Source organism: Pagrus pagrus (assembly GCF_965226575.1).
Source record: "Pagrus pagrus genome assembly, chromosome: 14".
Classification (NCBI taxonomy): Eukaryota; Metazoa; Chordata; class Actinopteri; order Spariformes; family Sparidae; genus Pagrus; species Pagrus pagrus.
In genome coordinates, this window is record NC_140198.1 from 22,676,298 (window position 1) to 22,693,164 (window position 16,867).

At 40.2% G+C, this 16,867-nt stretch overlaps 3 protein-coding genes across 6 annotated transcripts in view; 2 read left to right on the forward strand and 1 right to left on the reverse strand.

Moving 5' to 3' along the window:
• Positions 1-5,859, forward strand: part of abr (ABR activator of RhoGEF and GTPase) — a 136,185-nt gene extending 130,326 nt beyond the window's left edge. For all 4 annotated transcript variants that reach the window (XM_084374108.1, XM_084374109.1, XM_084374110.1 and 1 more), the window contains 5 exons: positions 27-166; positions 802-936; positions 1,099-1,204; positions 1,811-1,964; positions 4,311-5,859. In XM_084374108.1, coding sequence (XP_084230234.1) covers positions 27-166; positions 802-936; positions 1,099-1,204; positions 1,811-1,964; positions 4,311-4,400 — 625 coding nt within the window. In that variant the 3' untranslated portion in view covers positions 4,401-5,859. The remainder of the gene's footprint in view (positions 1-26; positions 167-801; positions 937-1,098; positions 1,205-1,810; positions 1,965-4,310) is intronic.
• Positions 5,860-9,634: 3,775 nt separating this feature from the next.
• timm22 (translocase of inner mitochondrial membrane 22 homolog (yeast)) lies at positions 9,635-12,836 on the reverse strand. The gene is made up of 4 exons (XM_084372845.1): positions 12,555-12,836; positions 11,842-12,038; positions 10,210-10,282; positions 9,635-10,118 (listed from the first exon to the last, which is right to left on the reverse strand). The coding sequence occupies exons 1-4, from the start codon at positions 12,811-12,813 to the stop codon at positions 10,042-10,044; spliced, it is 606 nt and encodes a 201-aa protein (XP_084228971.1). The 5' UTR covers positions 12,814-12,836; the 3' UTR covers positions 9,635-10,041.
• Positions 12,837-13,824: 988 nt separating this feature from the next.
• Positions 13,825-16,867, forward strand: part of specc1 (sperm antigen with calponin homology and coiled-coil domains 1) — a 78,257-nt gene continuing 75,214 nt past the window's right edge. Inside the window, exon 1 of the mRNA XM_084372838.1 lies at positions 13,825-13,897. The gene's annotated coding sequence lies outside the window, so the exon portion shown is untranslated. The remainder of the gene's footprint in view (positions 13,898-16,867) is intronic.

Sequence of the window (16,867 nt, forward strand, 5' to 3'; positions counted from 1 at the left end):
AACATGGGTGCTGTTTATGTCCACAGGCGCGAGCGCTCCAAGGTGCCTTACATTGTCCGTCAGTGCATTGAGGAAGTAGAGAAGAGGGGGATTGACGAAGTGGGAATCTACAGGATCTCAGGGGTGGCCACTGATATCCAGGCCCTCAAAACAGCATTCGACACCAGTAAGAGTCCACTCACTGTTTCTATGTCAGATGCTCTTTTTCTCCCATCATCTTGACTGGAGAACAGTCCAGCACTATTGTTTACCAACAGATTACTGTATATGAAACAGAATAGCCAATAGCCAAATCCCATCACTGACTCATTGTAATTTGCCTTTAAGATGATAGTTTGGTTATCTTCATCCTATAATTTATCCTGTCAAATCATATAATACCATCTGAGTCATCAAGCGTTTGCCTACTTTGTCTTTAGAAGAGTAGTGTGTATAAAGGCTGTTTAGGGTGAATATAGTTTGAGATGTAGAGACTTTCCTGCAGCTTGGGAGTCTCTGTAATTCCTTCAGGGAGGCCTTGACAGATGAGAAGCAGCAGCTGTCAAGCAATCAACTTTTATGTTGCATAAGAGTCTCTCAGCGTCGGTCACGGCTTTATTTACATCACAGAGATCCCACCGACCAGAGCCCAGTATCACCTTTCATTTCTGTGTGAAACACTGTCCATCTGGATGAGGGGTTATCGAGAGATTGCATCATTCCTGGTGACGGAGCAAGGAGAGAGCAGCTGTGTTATTGTGACCCTTTAAAAATGGAGTGTGTTGAGCTTCTAACCGCTCTTTGTTTGTGTCTGACCTGCAGATACCAAAGATATCCTGGTGATGCTGAGCGACATGGACATCAACGCCATAGCGGGAACACTGAAGCTGTACTTCAGGGAGCTGCCGGAGCCTCTGCTCACCGACCGCCTCTACCCTGCCTTCATGGAGGGCATCGGTGTGTGACCTTTAGTCCCTGCAGTGTGTGTGTTTGCCATCAGTGGGTGCTTTCAGAGTTTTACAAGGGAGTCATAGTCACCCACCTGGAAGAGATGAGGGCTAAAGTTAAAGATCTGTCCTGCCATAATCCGGTCTGACATCTTTTTCCTCTCTCTCACAGCGCTCTCAGACCCAGCAGCCAAGGAGAACTGCATGATGCACCTCCTGCGCTCCCTGCCAGACCCCAACCTCATGACCTTCCTCACTCTGCTGGAGCACCTCAAACGGTAAACAGACACACCTACTGATCACAATTAGACCACCTGTCAGTAAAAAATAACCAAAATCGGTATACAACCTTGATTCCCCAAAAAGTTGGGATGCTGTGTAAAACATAAATAAAAACAGAATTCAATCACTTGTCAACAAATTGTGTTTGAAAACGGTTCTCTGAAAATGGGTTCCTGAGCCCATGTAGTTATATCATGTATACAGTCATGTGTTTTACAAAGTTTTTGGGGCATTTCACAACACTCCCAGTCTTTTGTTGCCCCTGTCCCAACTTGTTTGAAATGTGTGTCTGGCATCAAACTTAGAATAAGCATTCATTTACAAAAAAATGAGGTAAAACATTAAATATATTGTGTTGGTACAGTTTTCAACTGAGTATATGTCCAAAAAGAATAGCTTATTCACACATTCGATTTTATTTACATTTTTACTTGTCCTAACTTTATGGCATCGGGGTTGTAATTAGGAAAGTTCATTTGTGGACTCATTGTCTCCAAACACTCAATTATTCTTGATATGATTAAATGATGTGTTTACCTGGATGTGTTTTCCGTGTGTTCCGTCCTTCCTGACTGATGGTCCGTTGGTGGTTGTTCCTGCAGGGTGGCTGAGAAGGAGCCCATCAACAAGATGTCCCTCCATAATCTGGCTACTGTGTTCGGCCCCACCCTGCTCAGGCCCTCAGAGTCAGAGACGACGAAGGGACAGCACATCACCTCCGCCTCTGACATCTGGTCACACGACGTCATGGCTCAGGTACTGACACATTGACTTAGGACAAAAATAAATGTGGGTATATGGTCACATAATTGTAGGAATGTCAGACATTTAGAATCCTGTGCCTGTATGTGAGACATAGTATTATTATGCCTAAATTACTGTCTGGTGCCCTCTTTCCCCTAGCTATTATTGAAGCTTAAGGGGCATTAATACAGACTTCCTTTGTGAGGGGAGGGAGTAGATGGTAGACTGGTGTGTACATGCACATTTCCTCGTTCACTGCACATCTTTTCCAGATGAATTTTACTCCCACGTCGCTAAGTGACCCATGTCACTGTGGTCTACTCTCCCAGCTGTATTTAGGCTGCAGGCCACGCATTCATCTCTACTGATAGATGAGTTTCCTGTGCACAAATGTCTTTTCTTGGCAGAGTAAACAACATCCAGAGTAAATCATCATAAATAGAGCATTATGCACATGCAGGAGGTCCTGTCTGTCCATTACAGAGAAGAGAGTGTTTGTACTGGGGCTTATTTAAATTCTAAATGTTTAGTGCACAAGTACACAGATTGTCAAACGAAAAAGAAAGATGCTTCCGCTGCCATATCCTTAATATAATCTCATAATGGGACATGAGTGATGGGGGTCTGAACACATCCAGCATTATTAAATAGAGGGGGACCGTCCATGTTTTAGAGAGTATGATCAAGTCCTCTGACTCACAAAATGCACCTTCTCTGAGTAGTCAAATGTTCACTGTAAATTCAATTACTCACCAGAAACTGTTTTTCCTGCTAAGCTGCTAGCAGCATCAAACAAATAATCAATCAAATTAAATTTTCCAGACACATGGCCGTCTGGTGAAACTGATTAAAGGGGGAGATTAAGGCAAATTTGTGGAGCAGTGCAGGGGGGAACATTAGACTGATTCACCTGTTTTAATAAAGCAGATTTTCCAGACTTAGAAAAAAAAAAGTACAATGTTCAAAGTGATTTTCTCAGAGCTTGTTGACTGCAAGAACTTGACCTACATGTTGAATCAGTCAATCAGAAACAGAGTTTTGTTTCAACTTTATATTTCCAGTTTAGTCACATTGACGTCAGGAACAAGGGAGCAAATAAGCATGAACTGCAGACAGATATCAAGCAGCAATGAACGAAGGCAAATGGCTACAGAGAGATAATAGAGGGAAGTAAAACTTCCAACATAAGTGCTGAATTAGGCAGTCCAACATCAAAGCAGCTGGTTCATGAGACAAACCTACTTAAATATTATCTAACAATGAAATAGTTCTCAGCAGTCTGACACAAAATCCATAATAGCTATTTCAAATTTACCAAAAGGAAAACCATTCTGTAGTGAGAAAAAAAAAACATGAGAAGATATGTCTGTCTGGCTCATTGCTGATTTATAGAAGAAAATAATAAAGAGGAAGCAGATCCAAAGACCTTAGAGATAAAACTTCCTTCCCATTAATAGAGCATCCATTATTAAAAGTACGATGTCAGCTAGTTATAAATTACAGTTGATATCTAGAGACAGTTTTTTGTAAAGGAACAGTCATATAGATCAGAAGTTAGTTATTGTAGTTTGGTCCACTTATCAACACAGTCAGCAGTTGGCCATCATCATTAAGATACTTTAAAAGCCTCGATGCATAATTGCTGCAGTTTTTCATAAAAATTTGAAAGTCAGCGACTCAACTCGGGAACAAGATAGATAGATTCAGTATGACTTACACTGATATTCTTACCTCAGATGTCTATTTCAAATAGAAAACATCCATAAATCCTGTTAGAAATCATTTAAACAAGAGATGCCTCTTATAACTTATAACTCTAAGAACTTGCCTGAGTACCGTCATGTTTTTAGGTTTTCTTCAATATCAAAGTAATTGATAGCGATAGCCGTCTTTACATCAATGGGTACATTGCAAACAGGAAGTACTAATGGCAAATTCGGCATACCTTTTAATGGGGCAGGATTGACAAAATGTAAAGAAATATAGGCTTAAAAAAATATCAAGTTGTAGTGAGTAACTCAAACATTACACCTCATGTTTACATTTCCCAAATTATTATGGGGACTGCACTTCCAAACTCAAGGGCATGATTGTCCCTCAAGTAGAGATAAGACAAAGAATAATCAATCCAGTCATCCACAAATTCTATCAATATTCATTTTTCCAAGTTACACTATACATATATTTCGACATAAGTAAGGCTCAGAATGTCTTGGTGGGGTCAGTTACAAGGGTTGTTGTGAGGATGAGTTTGTCTGAGAGGGGCCACAGTTTCAGGCTTTGAAAAGCCCCTGTATTAGACTGAGGAGTAGACATACATGGAGTGAATTAAAAGATATTTGTTTCCTCTCTTCTTAGGTCCAGGTGCTGCTCTACTACCTGCAGCATCCTCCCATCTCCTTTGCCGAACTGAAGCGCAACACGCTCTACTTTTCCACTGACGTTTAATCCCCATCCGCCTCCCTCAGGACGCCATCTGGAGAGGAGAGAGTCAGAGACTCCATACAATCCTTGGTCCCCTCCACTCGGTCCTCCTGCCTCACCTCTCCTCCCAGCAGGCGGCTCATCTCGACTGTACAGCCCCCGCCCCACACATACCTCCTGTCTACACTCCCATCCAAACCACCTCACACCCTTGTCATAAAAAGAGATGGAGCCGAGCACGTAGGGAGGTGGTGAAGGACATTTCCCAGTCGTCTAGTAGTCACTGTCCTGTTTGTAATGTGAGGAGAGCAGAGCCGACTCCCGCCTCCCACCGACAAGACGACGAGGCATTCTGGGACCACAGTGGAAAGGTCTGGGGGGTCATGAGCACCGGCGCGGTGGCACAGGATCACTCCCATGTGGGTTTCAGCTAGTGAGCCCTTTCCAGACACTGGTTTGATGAGCTTTGTTTTCCACATCAGAGGCATTCCAGAAAAATGGCATTTACATGTTTAATAATTATGTTCAACGGCTGTTTTTGTTTCCTTTTTCGGTCTTTCTGGCTTTGTGCATGTGCGTGGTGGAGGAGGCCGGGGTGTGTGAGTGACAATGTGGATGTACTTGAGTGAGTGAGTGTGTGAGTGCGTGTGTTTTAAGGGACTATGAGAACTTGTGAGGTTTAGAAGTGGCTGGGAAGCCATCCTAATAAATGGCCGGTGATGTGTCTCTCTGTGCTGACAGACAAGAGAGAACTGCCCTCCCCAGTGAGTCTTGGCCAAATTAGCCCTATTTATTTTGAATATATATAATATGTGTGCCTGTACAGTTCTGTGCAACTAGAGAAATGCTCTAAGGAGTCTGTTTTTGAAGTTTATTCAGGTAGTGATGTTATTTTTAGTCTGATTTTTCTCATTCACCATGTCCATGGTTGGTAAGCTGTACTTAAAAGATCACCAGAAAAGTCTGCCAATTAATTTCAGATCACTTTGTAGAGGAGAACGGGCACTCTGTGACTTGTTGAGGGTTGTCAGATTAAAAAAACACAATGAATGGAACATTTAGCTTTTCTTTTCTTGTTGTTTCATTGCAAGCCTGTTCCAAGTGTCTTACTGCACCAGTATAATCTATAGGATGATTTGTGTAGTTGCCCTCGTTGCATGTTCAGCTTGTCAATCAAACCAGGCCGGGTAACACAAAGGTAGGATGTCTCTGCAAGGCCCTCGCTAAGACTGGCAAACACCCATCTCTGCTCTGTACAAAGCCAACCTTTCTGCTATCAAGCCTGAGACATATCTTAAAATACTGTAAGCACTGCTAGATGAGTACTATTTGATATTTTTAATATAAGATTAAAATAAAATAAAAAATGTTGTATTTTACTTCCTTTGAGAAGAATTTCAATATACTGTAATATTGAGGCTAAATGTTAATGTGAACTTTTTCCCCCTTTTTTAGTAAAATAAAAGTTACCAAAACACTCTCACTTTGTGTCTCCGTGTGTGTGTTTGAGATCTGCAATATCAATAATACTGTTTTTCTGGAAACAATGGATCAATAACATGACATAATAATGATTAAGATGCTAAATCATACCATTTGTTAACATCAAATCAACATATTGTTAGATGATGGTGATTAAATGAATCACATGAGGAAAATGAACTCCCCACCCTGACTCTCCACTCCCCCAAATAGACAATAAGACTACACTGTATGCACATGTTCCACAGGATACACCTGAATCATTATATAATTAAATAATAATCTTAAACGTTTCTTAAATACATAAGGATGTGTGAAATTTCAGATCTAAGCACATAGCACCACCTGGTGGTCAAGTTTACAAATTGTTAAACGTGACCACCAATAAACATCTACCTCTGATGTGTTTCAAATTTGATGTGCACCAGTCCAGTTAACCACCTGATGTTGTGACATACTTAGGTTAGAGGGGCAAACCTGTTGGAATCTGTTCATGCAGATTCGTAGCTTAACAAAAACTCATTGTAGTATTGCAGCATTACCACAGAGATCAGGTGAGGTCCAAACTTTGAGGGAACTTCATGATAAAGTTGTAACAAAGGGAATTGACAAGAAAACCTGCATCCAAGGATATTCTGCATCTCTTTAATGTGTGTGATATCTGCTTGGATGGATGAGATGGACACTGATGCAGTTTTTCCGAAAGGAGTCGAGCATCACATCACACAGTGGTTCTAGTTCAAGTGACACTTTTGGCCCCAGGACTGTGTGCTCTCTCATATTTTGCATATCTAAGCACCCAAATTATTAAAGAGTGCTCCACAGTCTTCTCAACTTGAACTTATTTAAGGTTTTTATCACTAATGTTCCAAATAGCATTGATAATGTCAATATAATGTGTCTATGAAACTGTGACGATTGATCCGACATGGCCTCTCTGGAGGCTTGTGATTCAGTGTGGATTCAGTGCTCAAAGAAGGGCACTGAATACATACCACGTCTCCTCTACTACTAATCTGTATTAGAGGAGACGTGCTCATTTTCAGGTTCATAATCTTGTTTTGGGTTACTATAATAGCTTTACATGCTTTAGTGACTGTGGGTAGACGTGACTGTAGACTTTATTTAACAACACTTGACTGCAGTCAGTGCCGAAGAATAATTTCTTTAACAGACCTTTTACAGAGACTTTTTTGACTCGTGATTCAAAGTTCAGGACCATTCTTGATTTTTAGAGGGATTTGTACACACTAGCCAGGTATGTATCCTACAACAAAAATAGCTCTTATCTGGCTGAGTCAGGACAAAAAATCCTTAAAAAATAATAGTTGTGTTGGTCTGTGGGAAATTACTGGCCACCTGAGTCACTGACCTACTCACAATCAGTCCACTGCTGCAGTTTCAGTGTTTTGGTAAAATACAACAATGAATTTTAAGCAAGATTTTGATGGTTTTGGAGTTAATTTTAGGATCCACTGAGTTCACCAACAAATCTAAGGACAACAGAGATGATGGTTTGGACAACTTTGATAGAATGTTCCCTCTTGTTTTAATTCCACAGCTTTGGCCATTTGCGCATGTGAGAACAAAACACAAGAAGCAGATGTGCAACAAAATCAACCACACCACAATACTAAAAATGCCGTGTGATTTATTACAGGGAGAACACAATTAGAGCCAACAGCAACAAGGCATTGTAACAAAATCTATTTAATCTGAAAGTGAATCTTAATACATGTGTTGTAACAGGTTGTATAAGGTCTGCAGTGTAATTCTAACAGAATTACAACTCAAAAGAAAGAAAATTGAATTAAAAATGTTCTTTCTGTGTCTTGATCACTCACAAGCTCATCGTGGAAATAGAATGATAAGACAGCAAAGGTCACATGAAGGCTGCAAACCATTCTGATTTCAAGTGGGTGACCTGTTGCAAACCCAAACTGTGGAACGATAACTCTCTTGGAAAATTGAAGCGCTGAAAAGAATCTACTGGAAAACTTACTTAATAACAAAACCACTGGAACCCTGGATTGTTGTGGAAAACTGAAGGGGTTGAGAATGGCCCTCAGTGGACCACAAGTAAATGAGGAACACCTGCCGATGGGATAATAATGTTATGAACTACTAGTTTTTCTGCACAGAAGTACAGAGCTTTGTGGGGATTGTTTTTCCACATGATTTATTCAGCATACCCATGATGGACTTTGTGTAATGTCGCATATAGTGCAATGCATGTGAAATAAATTTAAGCTGCTTACTGCAAACCATGGAGAGTTTTCTTCACGTAGACGCTGAGGTTCTTGCAGCCCTCTGTTGTTGCAAAAGAAAACAAATGCCTTGGTATGGCGTGCATGCACTTCAATCGTTACCCATTTGGCCAACATGTGTGATGACATGTTTGAAAATTACTACACATGAACAATGTGTATTTATATGTTCAATCATCAAGCAAAAATTTTGCCCAATTTTCTAAACATTTGTGACAGACTGATGTCAGATATAAGCACACCCCATCAGATTTTTTTTTCAGCTTGAAAACCCTGAAGAGTTAGAGATGAATATAGGACATCATGTGGCAGTAATAAAATACAACTGTTCTGCAACACACTCCTGATGATGCATCATCTCTGTGAATACCAAACAAATGTGTTCTTCTTTGTTGGTACTTACCCCTTAAAAACCAGTATGAATACTAAAACAATTTGGGTCTGTTTAATGTGGCGGATGATTCAAATTTATCATCTATATGGTTTGAAGTCTACAACAGGTAGTGTATTTTAAGAGACATACAAATTCAATATGTACGAATTCATGTTTTTGTGCTTTTGATTGAAAGTGTCCACTATTCTGTATTAGAGGAGACGTGCTCATTTTCATTTTTGTTTTGGGTTACTACAATAGCTTTACATGCTTTAGTGCTCAGAAAACACATCAGTTTTTTCGTAAACAGTCCGTTTAGCTGCTCAGCTCACACACGCCTGACCCAGCATTATGCTAATGTGTGACATGGTGACATCATGTGATGTCACAAAGTCATGGCATTAAAGGTGGGAGTTCTGACGAAGGTGTTTCAGGAGCAATGTTTTTGTTGCGGGAGAGGAGCCTCTGTTGGTGCGGACTTTGACCTTTTTAACTTTCAATATCTTTAACATACACAAGAACATATATGAAACACTGAAGGAGCAGACAAATAAAACCAAAAAGGCATAATAGGTCTCCTTTAACATGCTACCAACAAACAGCATAGGTGTTCTCTGAAGAAAAAATACTTTCATTATTTCTAATAAAAATAAACAGGTTTGTGCTTTTTTTGCTCAGTCTGTACATCTAAAACATCCATTTTGGGAAACTGTCAGAGGTATTTATTTGTCTAAACTGTCTAAATAAAAGTCTTTTGAAAAAGCAACATGTTACTTTGACTGTGACGACTTGCTTCAATTACTTTTAAATTTAAAAATCCCACAGCCCAATGACTTGGAACAAAATACGTGATTTTGTTTGAGTTGTACTCATAATCAATGAAACATCATCCTGAGGTCAAGCCTGGGGCAGTATTATAATGGTGTTAACCCAAAATCGTTTCCTTCTGTAAGAGTCTCTCTGGAGTGTGTAAACGATCATCACACAATCAAAATAACTATGACTAGAATAAAGGCTACATATTTACATTGTTTATATAAATTCAAATCAAAACTGCTATTAAACGCCAGTTTACATTTTTATGGTCACGTACACAAGTAAACTTCATCAAGAAAAAACAGTCCTGAATGCACAAATTAATTTAAAAAAACATCTTTAATATAAATAATCCTAATATGGATTAGTTACTGACACATCATATCAATGTTCACAACAAGAACAGCGTTTATCTGAGTCTGATTTGAGGAGGCTGTGGCTCAGAGTGAAGGTGACTCCCGTCCAACACTGTGCCTTCAACACAGAAGCAGACCCACTCTGCTCACTTTGCTCAAACTGTCCATATGATTAAAGTAACGAGACACTGGGAAATGCATACAGGCCACTGTGCCGTCATGTAACACCACTGTACACAAGCAGGAACCTGTCACTTCCACATACATCAGTCTGTCATGTGCAGGTAAATATTCACAAGGATCTCTTCTCACAGGGCCCGTCCAGATGTGCATCAATTAAGTTCGTGTCCACAGAGCCACACTTTAGTGGTTCACCTCAAATAATATTCAATGGCAGCAGAGAACGCAGCAAAGCCTCCACATCCCAGCACCCCAGCCTTCAGACCAGCTGCAAAACAGAAAAAAAGAATACATGTGAGGACAAGAAAAAATATATACTTCAGCTTAAAACATCAAAGTAAATACTTCAGGTTACATACCGCGAAATCCAATAGCTCCTCCAGTTACACAACCGCTGTACACTGCGTTCTTCCAGTCTGATTTGCCTCTGTGCTGCAAATGACAAACAGGTACAATGTTAGGTGCTTGGTGTGGAGGGGATAAAGGGGCCAGGGAGCACTTAGGATATGTTAGCATATTGTTATATCTGAACAGTAATGGATGAGTGAGTTGTTTTCTTTAATGCTGTAAGCTACATACTGCACATAGCTGTATGCACATTATCAGTTTGAAAATCAAAAACAGCCTGCAATTGTACACCAGAGGGCGCTACAAGGCCATTTTTCTGAGGTTAAAGCAACATAGCAACATAGCAACATAGTCTATATGACATTCATGCAAATAAAGCAAATTGAATTGAATTGAATTGAATTGAATTGAATTGAATTGAAAAAAGCAGAACACAAAATTCTCAAAGATTCAACATGTGACATTAAATGGTATAACAATAACAATATTGGGCATTTTCCCAGACTAAATACAGGGGTTTGGTGTGGGTGGGATGTGACTTGTCTTTTTGTGCCGTCATTGTAATAAAGGAGTGTGTATTGTAGATTATTTTGGGCATTACTGTTTTCTCTTTTTCTTTACCCCATTGTCCTATTCTATTGTTTGTATTTTGGTTTTGTCAGTATTGCTGAAAAATGTTAAATACAGAACAAGTGTGCTCTGTCTGTATTTTCACCAATAAAAATCTTTACAAAAAGGAGTATAGTTTTTTCATAACATAAAGTGATTGTAATACCACTCTCAGGTCAATCAGTACTCAAAACAATCACATAAACAACTCAAGAAAGATCACTGTTCCATGATAATTAGCATTTATCGTTCTCAATGATATATAGTTAATGGGAACAATGTTGAAATAGAAATTAATAGTTCTGTTGTGATTTTTAATCAAAGCCCTTCTCATGTGACCACAAACTACATATATTTTCTTTTGGGTGCTGTATAAGTTAAATTGTGTAACTATAAAAACCTTCACACCTATTGTGACTCATAGCTTTGTTTATAATTGTAACCATGATACTTCAGAGTGTAAATCCTTCAGCACTAAACGTACACATTATTTTGTCTACTCTTTGCTACAGAGAACAAGGGACATTATGAAATCCTCCTAACTCATTCATTCTGTTGTTTGGAGCTCCTGTCAGACATTTTGTTCAGTTTAGTTCTCCTGTAGAGCAACTTAAATGTTATTTTATTTCTAAATCTCATCATGTAGTTGATGTGTAGAATCACATTCACACAATGATGCTAGGGCTGGGCAATATATTGATCTTGTATTGTTATCGTGATATGAGACTACATATCGTCTTCGAGAAAGCACCAACAGTCATCACGACAATATTTTCACAATATCAACATGGAGGTTTTTGGGCAAAAATATTGTGATATTTGATTTTGACGGCCAGTGCTAGCATTCATGAAGTGCTTTTGAGGAGATTTCAAAATAGATATATATATCGTATATCGCAATATAGCCTTAAAAATATCAGGATATTGTTTTTAGACCATATCGCCCAGTGATAGACACGACATCAGTATGTCATCCCACCACCACCAGCAGCATCAGTAATGAAGACATAAGGAAGAGAAGTGGTGTGACCTACTGATTCTATGATGCACTCTGTACAGGAGAACATGGCGCCAACGATGGCAAAGTTCTTGGCGTACGACATCCCCCTCTGGCCCATGTCTTTGAGGACTTCTCGTGCTGTCGGAGTCCTTAGAGGGTCTTTGGGGTCGAAGCCAACGTTGGTATCAATGCCGGCTGTGAAGACACCAAAAGCTCCTCCGAGGACGAACCCTGTTGAGGACAAACACACCATCATAAGTGTCTGCACAATAGTCACAACAGCATTTACACACTTGAAGAACGATTGTCATGCTGTTTGAAGAGAAATTGGTGTCCTCAGTGTTACTGATTTTGTATGGAAACATTTTGGTAGGCCTGCAGCTGACAATTATTTTTTTTATCATTGCTTAATAGTTTAAAGTATAAACTGTAAGAAATACTGAAAAATGGCCATCACAGATCCCCAAAGGCAAAGCCCAAGCTGTCATCTTCAAATTGCATGTGCTGTTAGACTAATAGTACAAAACACAAGATAATCAGTTCATTATCACATTAGACAAAGACAAGCACATACACAAACATCCAGTTCCACATCCAGCTGAGCTTGAAGCTCTGACACCAGAGAACTGTACAGTAAAACCTCATTTTAAAAACTGTCACCTAAGACTGGACGGGTATACAAACGCACACAGATGCGAAGAAGAGCAGAAGAGCTGTAGCATGTGTTTATAATGTAAGTGTCAATACCTCCCACACAGGCCAGAATCGACTTGAAGGCGCAGCTCTCCATTCCCCTCTCGATCATCTTCTGGTCGTCGCTTTTAAAAGGCACCGGCAGTCCCCCCATGACGCCGGGGCTCAGGTCCTTAATGGGCCTCTTGTCCCCGATGAGATGGTCCAGAATCATACTGTACTGTAGAGTTGAGCTGTCCAGACCAGGACCAGCCGAAGCTGGACCTTGTGGGTCGGAGGCGGCAGCGCTGGCAGCACCCGTGGAGGCAGCCATGTTTCTCAATGACAGAGCTGAAGGTAAATGTAGTCAAGGACGAGCGGCGGCGGATTCGTCACAAGTTTATGCCTGAGAGCGGAAATAAGGGACACACAACTGAAGCATTTCTGTTAATAAATATATTATATAATATATAATTAAACGAATTAATAGCAACAAGAAGACTGTTTTTATATTTATATAATTTATATTCTCACGTTTATTGAAGTTCGCGTCAGCACTTTCGACACAACGTCAGTCTGCCAACATCATCCCCTGCGGTAAATCCTACCTTCATGGAGGTTATGCAATGGTTTTATTTTAAACGTTATGGTCATTTTGCAGGCCAGCTATGTGTCGTTGAATTGTATACGAATAGGGGTATAAAAGTATTATTATTAATAATATAATTTTAATTATATTTTAAATCTAATATTAGAAACACTTCACAGTCCAGTCCAATTGTGCATTTGTTTTTTGCAACTGTTTCAGAGACGTGTTGAGCCGCTTGTATAGTAAAAAAAACGCAGGTAATCTGATAAAATAACACCAAAATTGCATTCAAAATTGCCATAACGTTTTCTCAGCGACACTATATATTGTAAACTTCATTAAAGTATTGTTGGACTGTTGTGTTTGCCACATGTTTTATTTTTTATGAAGGCTATTTCAGTTTTGTTAACATATTTAGTATAGAAGATAAGAAAGAACATCGTACCATTTTCTTTAAATGTTCAGCATTCAGGCATATATTCAAAGACTCTCGTCGAGAAATAATTTAATGAATAAAACGGACAATTTGTAATCAGTCCTCACGCAGACTTTCTTACATGTATTTGTGAAAACACGTTATTTACGTGTTAGAATGATCTAGTAGTCTGAGAATCGACAATTGAATAAAGAACGACTACATTTCCCAGAAGCCTCCCCGAGCACTGCGCCAAACTCGCTTCACGCGCTCCACCTACCGGCTTGAGCGCAGGCCGGTGGCGGTGACACTTTAATGACTCGCGTGCGTGAGGCGGCGGCGGCAGCAGCAGCAGCAGCAGCAGCAGCATCCTGCCTGACCAAACAACAGCAGCACCGCCGCAACACTGAACAGGTGAGCCGAAGCTAGTGGCTAATACTCATGACTGTCTGACAGTTTACAGCTTTTTTCTTCTTCTTTCACCAATTCGTTGAGTTAAAATGAGTAAACTTTACCGTTAGGGCTCGGCTGTTGTCGGTGGACGCCGACGAGGCTGTCAGAGTGGCTCGGGATCAGTGTGTTTGACCAGTTGGCAGCGACGCCAAACTGACTTTGATGTCAGGCAGCTTCTTGTCAGCTCTGTCACCGCAGACGTCTCTGTTTCTTTAATTCAGTGACTAACCCTGAAGCAGACGTGTCTCTCCTGATATGATAGCGTCTGTCATGTAAATTGGCTGAAGGACAGGTTGCTGTCACGCTAATTAAACGTGTATGACTGTAATGAGAGGCAGCAGAAAGTCGAATAACACAGGCCTCGGGGTCATGTTATTGTCTGTTTTCCATGGCTTCAGGTGTTCCTCTTGAATGTTTCCGTTTACTTGCTAACGCTGCACAATGAGGAGTCGTGAGTTCAGCACTGCTCGATCAATACTGACCATCTGCTTCATAGACATCCTTTGAATTGGCTGTAATCGTATTATGAGTAAAAAGCTTTAATGCAATCATAGTGTCACGTTGCCAAGAGTAATGTATCTGACAACTCTATGATTTTTCTCCTGTTTGGAGGGACATGACAGTTATCTCACAGGTTAGTGGCGATACTGCTGCTTATGCCCCCTGGAAATTCAGAAACCAAAATGAAAGTCAATTATCATTATTTTTTAATTACTGGGAGTGTTCATATCAACTTATGTCAGGCAAATTTTTCAGTTACAATTCCTGCAAATTTAATTTCCCAAATGCTGTGGCTTGCAGTTATTTAAAGTAATCAAATATAAACATATTAAATATAACAATATTGGAATCAGCTTAAACAAACTGCAAGTTTTTAATTGCTTAAACCCCCTAATTATCCCCATGTTACAAAGATTTAAATCAGTTAAATGTTTTTTTATGTACAGTAGCTAGATGCTGTCAAGCACCTGCTTCTTTGTAGGGTTTTCAGGCTTTCCCCCCTGGCTTAAATCTATTAAATAAACTGGTAGACCGAGTTATAAATACATTTACCATATCAGCTGTACTGTTTAGGTTTTCCTGTGTTTTTATGTAAATTTCACATTTTGCTGCCAATGGTTGTTGTTTTTGGAACGACTTCAGTGCGCTGCAAGCGTTTTTTCTTTTCACATGAACAGCCAGCCATTTGTTCCTCATTAGATCAGTGCCATGTGAAGCAGTCAACAGGGCCTAACAAGGCCGTGCTGTGTTTAGGGCAGTTTTTTGTGAAAGTTTGCTGTTTGTGTCTTTTTAATAGGTCTGTAAATGTTTCAATGTAGCAATCTATCCTGACTAAGCTCCTGTGTGTCCTGCCACGTAACATTTTCTTTTAAACTACATCACAAAAGTGTTTCAGAAACATCAGATCACTGTCCTAAATGGTTATGCTTGAATAATAAACCAGTGCTATTTTGCTCATGGCTTGCTGTGCAGCATAATTGGACATCTCAATAATGACAAAAGGGAAAAGTTAACTTGTAAAATATCCTAATTGCAGAGCTGACGTTGTAGTCTTGTGTTTATAGAAGAGGCCGGCCGCTTGATCCTTTGGGAGAACCCAAATGGGCAACAAATGACAGCTTTCGCTTTCTTCTGTTCCTTTTGATTATGCCAGGAGAAAGGAGACTTCAAATATGAGCAGTACACCAGTCATTTATGAGGCAGTCCATTTAAATTTTGTTTGTAGGTAATTACAACCTTTGTTTTTCTCAGGGTTAACCATCCAAGAAAGGGAAATGGATGGGAATTTGTCTTTGGCTTCTGGGCAGTGTTCAGGACAGGCTGTGCTATAGACACAAAAAAGCACCAAGGGAGGTTGGTGTTGTGTCAGTGTAATGATGGACAGTAGCATATATATATATAGCACTGAGTTTTTGTAGAAAGAAAAATCACATCAGCACATCTGACAACCACTAAAAGGAAGTTTGCAATGTGTCTGTTCTGTGTCATGTTGTGTTTGTCATTGATGGAGACAGAGGCGTCTCTCGCCTGGACTCACTTAGGTTGTCCTTGCAGAGCCTAAGCCTGGAGCGCTGCATCTCCTGAGTCTCTTCCTTGCTGCTCTCATCCTCTGTTCAACTCATTATCCAGGCAGTTCCTGTCACTGGCTTGCTATTAATAGCCAAGGGTTATGTGGGGAGCACCCATGTCCAGTTGTACAGCGGTGGTACGGCTTGTTTTGTCAGAAAATGATACCTGGTGATTCCCTTGACCACTCAGCTCAATGGAAAGAATTGAATGTGAATCTGTGACGCTCTAAAGGGAATTCAAGGTCTCCTCACATTGCTGCCCGACACATTTAGGAAGATCTCCAGCCAGCCCTGCTGTCCTGGATTCACTTTTGTTAAGTACTTGCTGAGGGACTGTGAGAAGAAAATTAGCAGCAGCACTGGAGTCTTTCATCCACATGCTGTAACTGTATGAAATGATTCAGGGGGGGTGAGGCAACACCATTTGGAGTGAACTTGTCCAGCTGTGGGAAGAAGGGTGAAAGGCAGATACTGCAGTGATGCTCGCTTGAGACCATTACATGCTGAATGCACTAACTAGTTACTTCTCCATGGAAGGAAACGCCTCCATGATAATGACCTGTAGGCTCAACTCTGTAATCTGGGTCTCACAATGTCTCACAATGGGGTAAATGCAGACTTTTCAAACCTCCATTACCCAAATATGACAAGCGAGAAATGTGCTTTTGACTAGAATAAAGGCCCTGTAGAGATGCGATCATTTGCATGTCCAAATACGTGGACAAAAAAGTATGCTGATCCGGCATTTAAACTGAAATCAAGACTTGTATAAAGTCTTTTAAAGAGTATGTTCACCCTTAACTTAGTTATGCAATGCCAGTTTATTTCAGGAAACAATGTGGTGTTGGGGGGATGAATGCCT